This window comes from Poecilia reticulata, linkage group LG14 (genome assembly GCF_000633615.1).
Source record: "Poecilia reticulata strain Guanapo linkage group LG14, Guppy_female_1.0+MT, whole genome shotgun sequence".
NCBI classification, from domain to species: Eukaryota; Metazoa; Chordata; class Actinopteri; order Cyprinodontiformes; family Poeciliidae; genus Poecilia; species Poecilia reticulata.
Genome location: NC_024344.1, coordinates 1,476,067 through 1,488,591, shown reverse-complemented (window position 1 = coordinate 1,488,591; position 12,525 = coordinate 1,476,067). Strand labels below are relative to the sequence as shown.

Below are 12,525 nucleotides of genomic sequence, written 5' to 3'. Positions count from 1 at the left end.
TATATATATATAATCTAGCCCTAGCACAGAGCCTTACTGTACAAAACAAGTAATCATAACTAAATCAGATTCAAGATTATTTTATCTGAATATTCTTACATCTTTTATTATGTAGCTTCTTATCCAATAACGTATTATTCCTTTGATACCAAATCTCTTCAGCTTTTTACTCAGCATTCTACAGTTCATGCTATTGATGAGAATTTAATCTGCAAGTAAGTTTGCTTAGGTATTCAGTATTTCTGTGTTTTTTATATTAAGCGTGTTAGTTTGTTTCATTTGTCAAAGGATGTGAAACTGTTTAAAGGGACAATAAATACAAAGAATAATGACACAGAGTGAAAAAAAGAGAAATCAGAATACATTATTTATACTTTAATATGGTCTTTCAAATGAAAAACACATCACTGAATGTGCTCTTTGAACTACATGAAACAAAATGCTAAGAGCAATGCTGAAAACGCTCATGATCCCTAATTGTGAGAGCAGGGCTTGAATCTCCCCGCATAAATATTTCACCGTTCTCCTAATCAGGGAACCAACCTCTAATTACATAGTGCACCAAAAAGCCAGGATATGACATGGCTGAGCTAGCATGAGCATAAAGTGTGTTAAAACACATGGACCAATGCGTGCACATAACCACATGCTCCCAGATATTTCCTATTTCCCAAGCCAGTGGGATTCTGCTTTGATTACTTATGAAATAAACAGCATGTGTTTGAAGAAAGCCTCTACTAGCTGAACATCTCCAAGGAGAAGTGGAGGTCATCAAGATTAGTTAGTAGAGACCCGCAGCTGGAAGGAAGGAAGGAAGGAAGGAAGAGTGTAAAACGCGACACAGCAGCATGTGGAGAATCATGACAATTAGTCTATAGGAAACCAAAGAAGAGCAAAGATTAAGATAACAGAGACAGAAGAGAATCAGCTGGGGAAAAAAAACATTTGGAAAGGTATCAGTTCTGAATAGAATGTATCTGTTCGAAAAGAGAAGCTCATAAGATGCAGGACTAATGTTATGAGCTTTCAAAATGAGATAAAGAAAAGGTTCAGTCACATATTTTTCTTTGCCCCCAATTATCCCTCTGTCAGTGGAAATTATGAAGTAAAGAAGGAAAATTAAATGAAAGTTGTGATGAGCAATTATGGTCTTTGCCAGCTCTGAAGCCGTCTGCCTTAAATCACTCAAAATTCAAAGAATATTTAGTATCCTGTTTAAGGTCTGGGATAATAATTACGTCTAAAAACACACAATATGAACTGCAGCTTTGGAATGTACTGCAAAACTAAAACACATTGTTCTAATGCCCCACCACACTGATGTGATTTTAAATTTCCAAAACTGAGACATACAAAAAAATTATTAAAGGGTTGATCGTCATATTCCAAGTTATCATTACAGAGAAGATCTAAATAATAGAGGTGTGCCGATCGATCGGTCACTGATCATAATCGGCCGATTTTTGTGAAAAAATGCATGATCGGCGATCATTGGCTCTTGTTGCTGATACCGATCACCTGCTTCTCATTTCTTAGCCTGCCTGTGCAGCTGGTCTCCTCTTTCCTTCACACTGCGCAAACGCGCAGCAACAAATCCTAAGCGATGTGGAATTATAACGCACTGAGTGACTGGGGAAGTTTGCGTGTTGCGGCGGAAAATTGAAGCACGTCAAAATGCATCAACACAACGAAGCTAATACGACATAAAAACAATGSCATACTTGACGGAGTTTGGCTACATCGAGGCTCATTGCAGTAAAAAAGACATGGAGGATCAGATAGCAGGTAAAGCAGCGCACAGCTACAAACACTCACCCGGATTAGCATGACGGTCAGAAAGCTAAACAAATAACCTGCAAAATTATTTAAGTCTTGGAGCTGCGATGTAAGACGCTGGTTCTGCTCTCGCTGTTGAACTGCTGCTACGCTACAGGTAGTAATATTTCACAGACGGAGCATCGCTTCTGCTCCACCTGGTAGTGACTCTCACACCGAACCTCTGCTTAAAGCTGCAGCATCTAACTTAAAAAAATACATTTTACATACGTATTAAGACTTTCGCTGTCCTAACATGAGACAGATAATCTCTAAAAAATAATCGATCTCCTCCCTGCTCTGCATAATTACGCCGCTCAGTCAGAAACAGCCACTCAGAACTAGCAGTAATCAGCTAGCCGCCATGCTATCAGGAAGTTTTCATTCAGTAACTCTGGATTGTTTATTGTAATGGATCCTGTATTTGCCTTTGAATGTTTTTATACTTTAATTTTTTTTGGCAATGTTGAGAGGTTTTATTTTTGGCTCTTTACATTATTTAGCCTCTTCAGAGCCTCCATATGTTATCAGTCTGTTAAAGATAGTATTACCGATAGCAGTACAATTTGCACAATGCCTGTTTTGTTTAGTTTTCTTCTTGGAAAAAGTTATTAAAAATAAGTTTTTGTCTAAATTAAGGTGAATTCATGGTTCCTTTTTCCACATAATGTAACCGGTAGTGTTTATGATAAAAAATAAAATAATAATAATAATAATTATGTGATCGGTATCGGTGATCGGCCCTCATGGGTGATCGGAATCGGTATCGGCAGGAAAAATCCTGATCGGCACATCTCTACTAAATWAGGTAGAAAAAATATCTTGGTAAGAAATATCTTAATCTTGGTCAGATTGGACAAGGAGCTTCAATGGACAAAAATGTTCCAGTCTTACCACAGAGTCTTAGGTTTCAACCTGACCGGGACATTTTCACATCAAATGTTCTTTGACTTAAATCATGTCACTGTAGCTCCGGCTGTGTTTCTAGGGTTGCTGGATGATGGACTTCCACCACATTCCTAAGTCTGTTTCAGTCTCTAACAGGTTTTCTTTCATTTTTACTCTGTATTTAACTCGTCCCACCAACACTGCAGCAGAAAAGCATCTCCACAGCATAATGCTGCCACCATGATGCTTTGCAGTGGCAGAAGGGGTGGTAGTCCTTGGTCAAGAAGGTACAGACACAAATGGATTCTTCTTGTTTTTCATGTGACTCCTACAGGCATTTAATTTCACCAGATTTTGTATATTTAATTAGCATTTTTCAAATTATCTGAGGAAAATTTGTAATTCAGTTTCCACATGTGTTGCTTTTTCACATACATTCTATTCAAATACGTTTCTGGCTGCAGTGTGAAAATATATGCATATCTTTGTAAGGCAGTAAACACTGATTAATTATGTTTCCAATGACAATGGCCACGATTCAAAAATACTGGTTTGTCAAATGGCAAATTTTCTAAATTAAACGATTTTTTAAACTTTTTTTTTTTTTTTTTGCAGTAATCACGCATACTGTTTCTAAATGGATAAGTGAAAAATATGAGGTGGAAATGTATATTTTTTTTTTACAAGTATAGGGAGATAGTATGCTTTGAAAGATAAACATCTTTATTAGTTAGGGGCTTCCTCTCACCAACCACTGCACACCATCCCCATCTACAGGTCATCTGAACAGCAACAGTGCTATTCACACTTTCACTGCCAGTCTCTCTCTGTCCATTTTACTCACTGTTTCTTTCACTTTCCTGTCAGCCAGAAATCTAATTATGAGACATTTTCTTTGGTAGCCAGATACCGTAGCAAAGCTCTTGGTCTGCTCAATTATCACATCTTGCCAAAATCCCCAAAGGTGTATTCGCAAGTCTGTGATTCTACGTCTGACTCCGAAAACGGGGGACTGGCTTTTACAGAAAATCTTTGGGGTGATAATTGCTTTGCAGTTTYCGTGTTGTCACCACGCAGCACTTGAATGCTAGAATATCTTCTCTAAAGCAGACAAGATCCTCCATTTCTAGCCATTACATTTCGAAGAACGCAGCAGCTGTAATTAGTAGGTGAGATTATATCCGTATACAAAAATGAGATACTACAGTGCACTACAACTCTAAAGCATTAAAAGTGTCTTCATAATCAGCTTGGCGGTTCAAGCTGAAACCTGTATCACATACAGAATTAACTTTTTGTGGTATAGCTGCTGAGCAAWGCATAAGTGGTGATATCAACGTTTCACCATTTAGGTTCTACTGTTTGATTCAGCTGTGAGGAAATTCCTGRTCTGTTCATTTGCCAAAGATTTCTCTTGGAGAACCGCAAAGGAAGAAAGCTTGAATATCCTCACATACTTAAAAAGGTTCCTGAATTTGACTTTTAGGGTTGTTTTCTTATGTTCATGTGAGTGTTAAGTGATTTTCTCATCAAAATTGTCCACATTTGTACAATGAGCATTTTTAAATCTGCAGGAAAACGAATGTCCGCTTAGGCTTAGAATTGTGTAGAAATTAAAGCAGTTGCAGTCTCATCACGGCGGATCTCACCCCTGTCATTTATAATCCAATTCTCTCTCTCTTTCTCTCTTTTTTGTCTGTTTAGGTAGCTGACAGCCAGCAGTTCCATGTTGACACTGAGATGGAGAGTCTGTACATTGACTCTGCTATCCCTGCAGCTGCTGTCAAAACAAATGTGCAGTAATCTATGGCAAACATCTCAGTGCAATGCGGAACATCTACCCTACGTATAGCCCAGGTCTGAAAACTGACAGAGTGGATGTTGTCCCACGCAGCCAGTCAACCAAAAGAAAAAGGTGCWATTCAACAGTAAAGTGGCTATTTTTTGCTCATCATCTCTTGTCCCTGTGTTGCACTTCTTATTACCTTGGCAATAATAAGCATGCAGGTGTCATGTGAGTGTGCCCTAGWTACAAGCACAGTGATTAGATTCTGTAAAAACAAGCACTGAGGTGGATAGTAGAGTATAAAACTGCCAGATGAATCACTGTTGKCAGTTTTAGACATTTAGGAGGCGCAYATTGAGTAAAAATTGACTTCTCCATTTAAATGTAACTGAAAATACCTTCCACAGTATCTACTAGATAATACATAACAAGCTGGGTTAACCAGAAAAAAAAATTATAATGCTAAATTGTAATCCAGAATGCATTTCCCTGCACATTTAGGACATTTCAGCAATGTGCAGATGAACATGCATGTTTCTGTTCACACCAATAGATCTGGTACAATCAGGTGCAGTTATATATTAAAATATTTTCTCACCTTTTCCCAGTCAGTACGCTGCTTGTGACCAGTAAATAAGTCCACACACACAGAGAGGCCACCCTGCTCCGTCCACACATAGTTGAAATATGAGGACCTTTCACTGGTGGAGATTAAAGAAAGAGAAAATGAACATCATCGCCATGTCACMTGGAGCCTGTAAACCATTACCTCCATCCTATGTGCCGTCACATAAAAGTGTCAACAAATTAGCAAGCATAGACAGAGAAGGTCACTTTGCTCCGTTTGATTCCGAATCAAACATTTACGTCTAGATTCATTCACAACAAATGTACCAAGTCCAAAATGTTCAAAAATGATTCACACAAACATCAAGTATTTTGCACCATTATCTTTAATCGCATGTCATACTGGCTGTGCCCCTGACTATCAGACGGACCAGATCCAACAGATGCTCCTGTGGCTGCATCCATAGCGCAGAATAATTAAGAGGAAATAACAAGGAAACACACCATCGACCACATATACACMYCGTGTGAGGCTGGAGCACCTGTGAACAGCCTCCTCTAGTAATACTCTGCAATGTGAAGCGTAGSCATTAAAACGGGCATCCAACCAAATTCCTCYTCTTTAAGGGAAAAGAACATGTCATTCCTGCCTTAACATTTAAATGTGATGTCAGTCAGTCTGCAAAGTATAGTCAAGCGACACCCTGCGCTATAATATGCATGCAAATTCAGAATCCATATTGGAAAGCGCAATCAGTGTGTCCACGAGAGGGCCAGTTGCTTATTTATAGAAAAAGAAAGGGTAAGAAATACACCGAAATTTGCAATGACAGACACACAGCAACACTTGCTTGTGGTGCTTCAAGGTGTGCTGTGAGTGGGTGGTGGCCACATACTCTGTTAAAATGTAATACAAATAAAATAAAATATCCCCTTGTTGACACAGATTAAACAATGGGAAAATGATGAAGCTTATCGGATTTAGTGGGGGGRAAAAACCCGCACAAGCACACAAGCGCACTTTTTAAGTTATTCAGAAGGGGAGGAATGTCACCCTGCACAAACATTCAACATTTGAGTAAACATAAGCACAGTGGAAATTTTGCATGCAACTGACATCCCCTGCAAGGCTTGTCTAAATACAGGCATGACGATCCGTGCGTGGCGGAGTAATTAACTGGATGCGCGTTGGTGCCGTTTTATTTGGAGAGCGCTGTCCGCGGTGCTGAAACCAGGCAGCATCCCCGTTAAAGCCGCTCCTGCGAGCCATTAAAACTCCCCCCTAAACGGTGCTAATTTCAGCGGTAAACTCATCCATCCCTCTCAATAAAACTCATCTTCGATTGTTGCGCTGTTCACCGATAAGAAAAAACCAGCCCGCTTCATCTCTTTAGCTCAATAAACATAACAAAATGATAAGAATATCACTTACAGCAGATGGACCCGGGTGCATTTGATGTCCACTGACTATATCCTGAAACTTTTTGCAAATATCTTTTTTTTTCTAGCCGGACGGAATGTGAAAAATKTCCTCTGTGATCTCAGATCTGACGAATTTTAGCTTGAGGCTGGAGAAGCGGCTGCTGACGATATGCGCAGGTCTCTCTCACTGTTCATTGGTGGTTGTGTAGTGAGTTCAACTCTCAGTCTGTCGGCAACAGAAATGTTTCACCAAACTAGCATATCTAGTCTAATGAACGCTGAATGGTTGAATGCACTGATTGCGCTTCCCAAAACGAAGCCGAACAGAATATCCCCATGTCCAAAGGCAGACTCTTTCATTTTAGAATATACCGTGCCAATGTAACATCATGACAAGCCCGCCCATTTTATATGCAGCACAATTTAACTTCCATTGCTGTCCTCCTAATCTATTTCCAGCGGATGTTGGATAGAAAAATCCTCTTACATTTTCAGCTAGATTACCACTCCGTCCCCCTGACTCGTACGTGATGATTTGCAACGAGATAAAATTCTACCAAAACACCGTCTAAGACAGCAAATTGACTCTTCAGGGAAATGAACAGCCTTTTATCAGCACATACTCACACTGACGCCAAAATAACACTTAAACCGAAGCGGGTTGCGGTTTGGATAGGCGCGCACAAGCTTGGAAAAAAATCACCTCCAGAATTTTTAAAACATATCCCCCCGCTTTCACCCTGGTTTACACCAGTGAAAGAGGATGTTCTTCTATTATCTGCAACAACAATATGAAAAAAAAATCCCCAAGCAGATCACTCACCGTCTCCTAAAAGCCCACGTTTCGCATCTAGACAACTGCTGGTGTCTCTGTTATAAACCAAATATTCTGCTGCTACAGCCGCGCCGCTTCAGACTGAGCCAGAGCACGACGAGCGGCGCTGAGCTGCGTGCATCTGCAGGAGAGAGGGGGAGAAAAAAAAAAAAAGAAAAAAAAACTGGGCTTATGATTCGTGGCGTATATTTCTGTAGGCATCGGCGCTTTTCTAAGTTGAGACTACAAATCAGGGGACATTTGCTTCATTCAGCAAGGACCGAAACAGAAACACAAACGAGGTGGACAGTGAGGCTATTATTGGCAATTTATACAATTTCATTGTAATTTGGAAAAGCTTATGTTTTCCATAAATCCAAGCTGTTGATGAAGGAACGGCTCTTTTTTTGCCCCTAGTTTTGGCGGAGGGTTTATTTTCATGGGGGCAGGCAGAGTGAGCTAGCAGTGGAGTCACGTCAGTCTAGTCTGCAGTGCAACGTTTCCTCTGAGAGCGTGTGCGCTGCCTGCTCACGCGTGGTCCAAGTAATACATGTGCGAGATTAGTTATGAGGGACGTCAGAGGTCTGCGCGCCCGTATTTTCTAGATTCAATAAGTTCTATCTATCTATCTATCTATCTATCTATCTATCTATCTATCTATCTATCTATCTATCTATCTATCTATCTATCTATCTATCTATCTATCTATCATGCATACACTTTATAGCAGTCTGCTCAGTCTTAACCTGCTGCAGGTGTGTGTGTGTGTGTGTGTGTGCGTGTGTGTGGGGGTGTGTGCGTGTGTGTGTGTGTTTAGGTAACAGTGAATCCATCCCATCCGGCTGTTTCGGTAGAATTAATGCCACTGTAATACAAGTGGAGCATCGTTTCAAGCTGCATCTCCTTGCCCCTCAAAGCTCAGTCTCCAACCGCTGCATGTGACTCGGTTTTGCCCGTGCGCGCGCGTGCGTGCACGTGCGGGCGCGCACAGCCAACACGTGCCGCGGCGTGCTCGTGGAGAAGTGGAGACTCTTGCTTCGGAGAGAGGAGCAACAGCAGACAGCTTCTCTGAGACGCCGCGAGAGAATATCCAGCGACAGCGTTTTTAAAAACACATGCCTTCCCACAGCTCTATCTCTGGGCAGGTGATGGTGAGGGATATTGCGTGTGTACGCGCGTTTGTGTGTGTGTGTGTGTACGCGCGTTTGTGTGTGTGTGTGTGTGTGCAGGGCTAAGCAGGAGAGAGATGGATGACGGTAATTTAGGTGAGAGATGCGTAGTTTATGGTCAAATAATCACTGGCAGGGAAGAGTTCCTTTGAATTTTGAAGGAAKGTATATTGACTAAAAACGCCCCCTTGCCTATACTTGTTCAGCCATTATTGGTGTGTTTGTGGTGATAATTACTTTGATTTATTCACTGTGGGAAATCGGTTACAAAAAGGAGTGTATTAAATGTTTTAATCATTACCATACAAGCAGATATTATTAAACTTGAGGAAAGCTTTTGTAATTAACATATATACCTAAAACGATCCTTTATTGTGTATTGCTAATTTAGGTTTTTGAAAGTATTTTGAAAGTATTTTCCATATGTGCATTATGTTTTTGTTCATTGAATTGTTTTTTGTAATAAAAAAATGAGGTAGTGTCCAACAATTTGCAACATTTCCTGGACAGTCCTGTGGATTAGTGGGCCGAGTGTTAGATCACCAGGTCAGCTTGTTTTCAGAGACATGATGCCATTTCTTCACCATAACCTTTTCCCACTCACCTTACCAAACCACTGTTCCACAATGACATGATCCTAACACCTCCACACTAGCCTGCTTTTCCATCAGACAGAATATACATTGCAACACATTGAGCCTTAAAATGCTTAAATTCACTTATTTGCAAAAATATCCTGGTCCTTTGCAGCTTTTCCATATTTTTACAACCAGAAACGTAAATATATTAATATTAGAGTTTATGTGATACGTCAAAACAGTGCATGATTATGAAGTGTAAGGAAAAGGCTACACAGTTTGCAAACAGCGTGCAAATAAATATATTAAAATATATGAACATACATATTCAATCACTTTTGTTCTCACGTATATAAATGAAACCCACTGCAACAAATGACCTTCAGAGGTCACTATATGTGTAAATGGAGTCCACTTGTGTCTCTGCTGCTTGGTGGAGCCCTCATTGGGTCTACTGGGGAACYTTAGTGAATAAACGCCATTAGAGACCTAGAAACACACCAGATAGATCAGCGATGAAGTTGTACAAAGGTTTAAAGCAGGGTTAGCTTATTCAACAGTTTTCAAAGTTGTGAATATCTCACAGAGAAGTCTTCAATAATTCATCTAAAATGGACAGAGTATAATGCAACAATGGAACCAGAAATTCACAGCTCAGGTGGGACAATCTGTTTGCAATGYTATTMGTTACGCACTCCACAAATATGGCCTTTATTAAAGAGTGGCAAAAAAAMMCCTTATCAGTAAAAGACCAAAGGGAATAATATGCAAGCACTCTATCCAAACTGTGAAACAGGCCATGATGTGCAGATATTTTTTTCAGAGACAGGTCAAAGACAAACGGAAGACAGATATGGGTAAACAACATGCAATTAAAAAAAATAAATAAATCTGGTAAATGTAGAGGCTGCAAAATGTTTTGGACTGGCATAGAGGACAACATGCAGGATACAGTCAGACCTAGAGTGGAATGACCCATATCAGCACTCATTCACATGTTAAAATGGCTCTGTCAGAGTCCAACTCTGAAAGAAGCTTGAAGTTGCAACATGAATAACCATCAAAAATTAGTATCAATCATTTTTCAAGACATTGTGAACAATGACTGACGATAAATTGAGATTAGAGGTTCATGCTATGTCCTGTAAACAGTCCACTAATGTCAAAATATGCTAAAGGTTTTGGACTGGCATAGAGGACGACATGCTAATGTGAAAACATGCATGTCGTAGAACAGAAGCTATTAATAAGCTTCTGTTCTACTTTGACTGTCTTTTCTGTTATTTTGGCAGTAGCAGCACCACACACCTCCAGCTGCACCTAACTGAGCGCTCAGCAGGTCATAAAGAGTGATAAACACAAGTGGTGCACTTCAGTTCAATTACTGCAGCAAAGCTTAATTTGCTTTCACCCTTTTTGACTCTTTGTCTAAATTTCAACGCGTCACGGGGTTGTAACGCTGCAGTTGCTCTGTGACTTGAACTTGCTCAGGTGGATTTAATTTTTATCCTAATGGTTTATGTTTCATCCTCCTAAACAACCTCAATCAATCAAACTGTTGCTGCCYACAGAACTAAAGAAAGAAAAATGAATGAACAAAACACTAGAGTCAGCCAGAGTTGTCAGAAGTTAATGGAGTTACATTGCTGCACACCTGTCCTTCCACAGTTTTACTACTGCACACAAAACTACTGTGACGGCAGTTGGTAGTTGCCATCCAGCAGGGAATTAGGAGTGACTTGCCTCAATCAGTCGTCTTGAAGAATAAATCAGGCTTCTGCAGGAGACAAAAGCAGGCCCCCCCTCTGTGAGCTGCTCACTGCAATCAGCAGAAGTTGGCATGTTCTCTGACTCACCATTCGAGGTCAAGTCCAGTGTGACGCATGCAAAGGTACGTACACACACATACACTCACAACTTCCAAAATATATCCATATATCACATGATACATTTAAGTGTATGTTCTGGCAAAACCTATACTTAAACAACATACAGCATTGAATCTAATGTTAGAAGTATGGAGTGAATTAGCCTGACCATTGCCTCGTTGTGCAACTGTGCTTGAATAAAATTCTGGCACCCAGCACAGTCTGGACTTTCTTCCCTGGACTCGAATTGTGTCTGGTTGATTTTTTTACTGGGCCAATCARTGAACAGAAGGAGAAGTTGTGAACAATRATGTCAATKTTCTGTGCTGTTTTAGGATTATAGTTTGCCTGTAGTTTTAGCGAAGGCAGCAGAGGAAGTGAACGAGGCCATTCAGTCCTTGTTGACCAAATTTACAAATATTGAATTAACATTAATAGCCTCCTTGTTCTGATCGGCACTTCTGTCTTCGCAGTGGAGGACGGTTGTTTACAGCGCAGGGTTTTTCTAGTAACTTTCATAGCATCGAAGCGGTGCATTACATATGTCATGGCCAAACGATAGCAATTAGTTAAAAATTAAAACCTCAACAAGAATTTGTCACAAAATTCTGTACATTGAGAGACTCCGCTCCAATGGTGCCACACTTTTATGTTGCAGGTACTAAAATATTTTCTGCTTTTTGAAGTGCCAAGACTACATACTAATATTGTAGGTCTATATGACTGACACTGGACATTTATTTATAACACTGTTGAAAAAAATCAGGGCACAAGAGCTAACATTAGTTACCATGGTCACTAAAAATGAAATGAGCTGATATTGTTGAGAATAATGACAACACTTACAAAACTTTTAACAGACATGACTGGGATTTTTCAGACATCATTGTGACAGTAGATCACAACGTGACTGTGCCTACAAATGATGAGCAATTTCATTAAGAACCAGTTATTAAGATGAAGTGCTTTTGCAGCCACCTAAGATTGCAAAAGTATACTGGAGGGCTGGTGTGCATGACTGCAAGTCCTTTTTGAAGAATAGTGCTTGTCCTACATTCCCTTGGAGTACTTTGACTAATGTGCTGGTGGTGGCATGGTTCATAATCTTGCACTGTACAAGGGTAAATTCTTTTCAAGATGTTCGTGTGACTCTTCTYAGATAAGTGGGAAGACTTTTCATTCACTAAATKTCTTGTTTTTTGTTTTTGGCATTAGGTTTATGCTGACCTGATTGCTTCAGTCAAGTGAAGTGCTAATATTTCAGGCTTTTGGATTCTCTCCTAGTCAATGCATTTTATTAGCAGCATATCATCACTATCTATCCTTCATTTCTTGTGAATATATTAGCGTACATTTTTAATCAAACTAATGTGCAGCTACATATGGTGAGGTAGTCAATATATCTTTTGTTACTCAGAATTTTCATCAGGCTTAACTTTAGCAGCAGAGATTTTCTGACACTATATAATAACGTTCCTAAGCTGTCCACTTCGAAGAGGGTTGGTATTTGTCTGAAATCATTTATAACCTTTTGAATAATCTTTTTTATTATAAAAAGAGGCTGCACAGTGGCGCAGTTGGTAGAGCTGTTGCCTTGCAGCAAGAAGGTTCTGGGTTC

General features: G+C 39.9%; 1 protein-coding gene across 2 annotated transcripts in view; it reads right to left on the bottom strand.

Annotated features, from left to right (window-relative positions):
• Positions 1 to 7,453, bottom strand: part of gabra1 (gamma-aminobutyric acid type A receptor subunit alpha1) — a 32,951-nt gene extending 25,498 nt beyond the window's left edge. Inside the window, exons 1-2 of one of the 2 annotated variants that reach the window (XM_008426914.2) lie at positions 7,302 to 7,453; positions 5,088 to 5,190 (exon numbers count right to left, since the gene is read on the bottom strand). In XM_008426914.2, coding sequence (XP_008425136.1) covers positions 5,088 to 5,167 — 80 coding nt within the window. In that variant the 5' untranslated portion in view covers positions 5,168 to 5,190; positions 7,302 to 7,453. Of the gene's footprint in view, positions 1 to 5,087; positions 5,191 to 6,488; positions 6,768 to 7,301 lie in introns of those variants that run through there. The other variant, XM_008426915.2, reaches the window with a different exon arrangement.
• Positions 7,454 to 12,525: the final 5,072 nt, after the last annotated feature.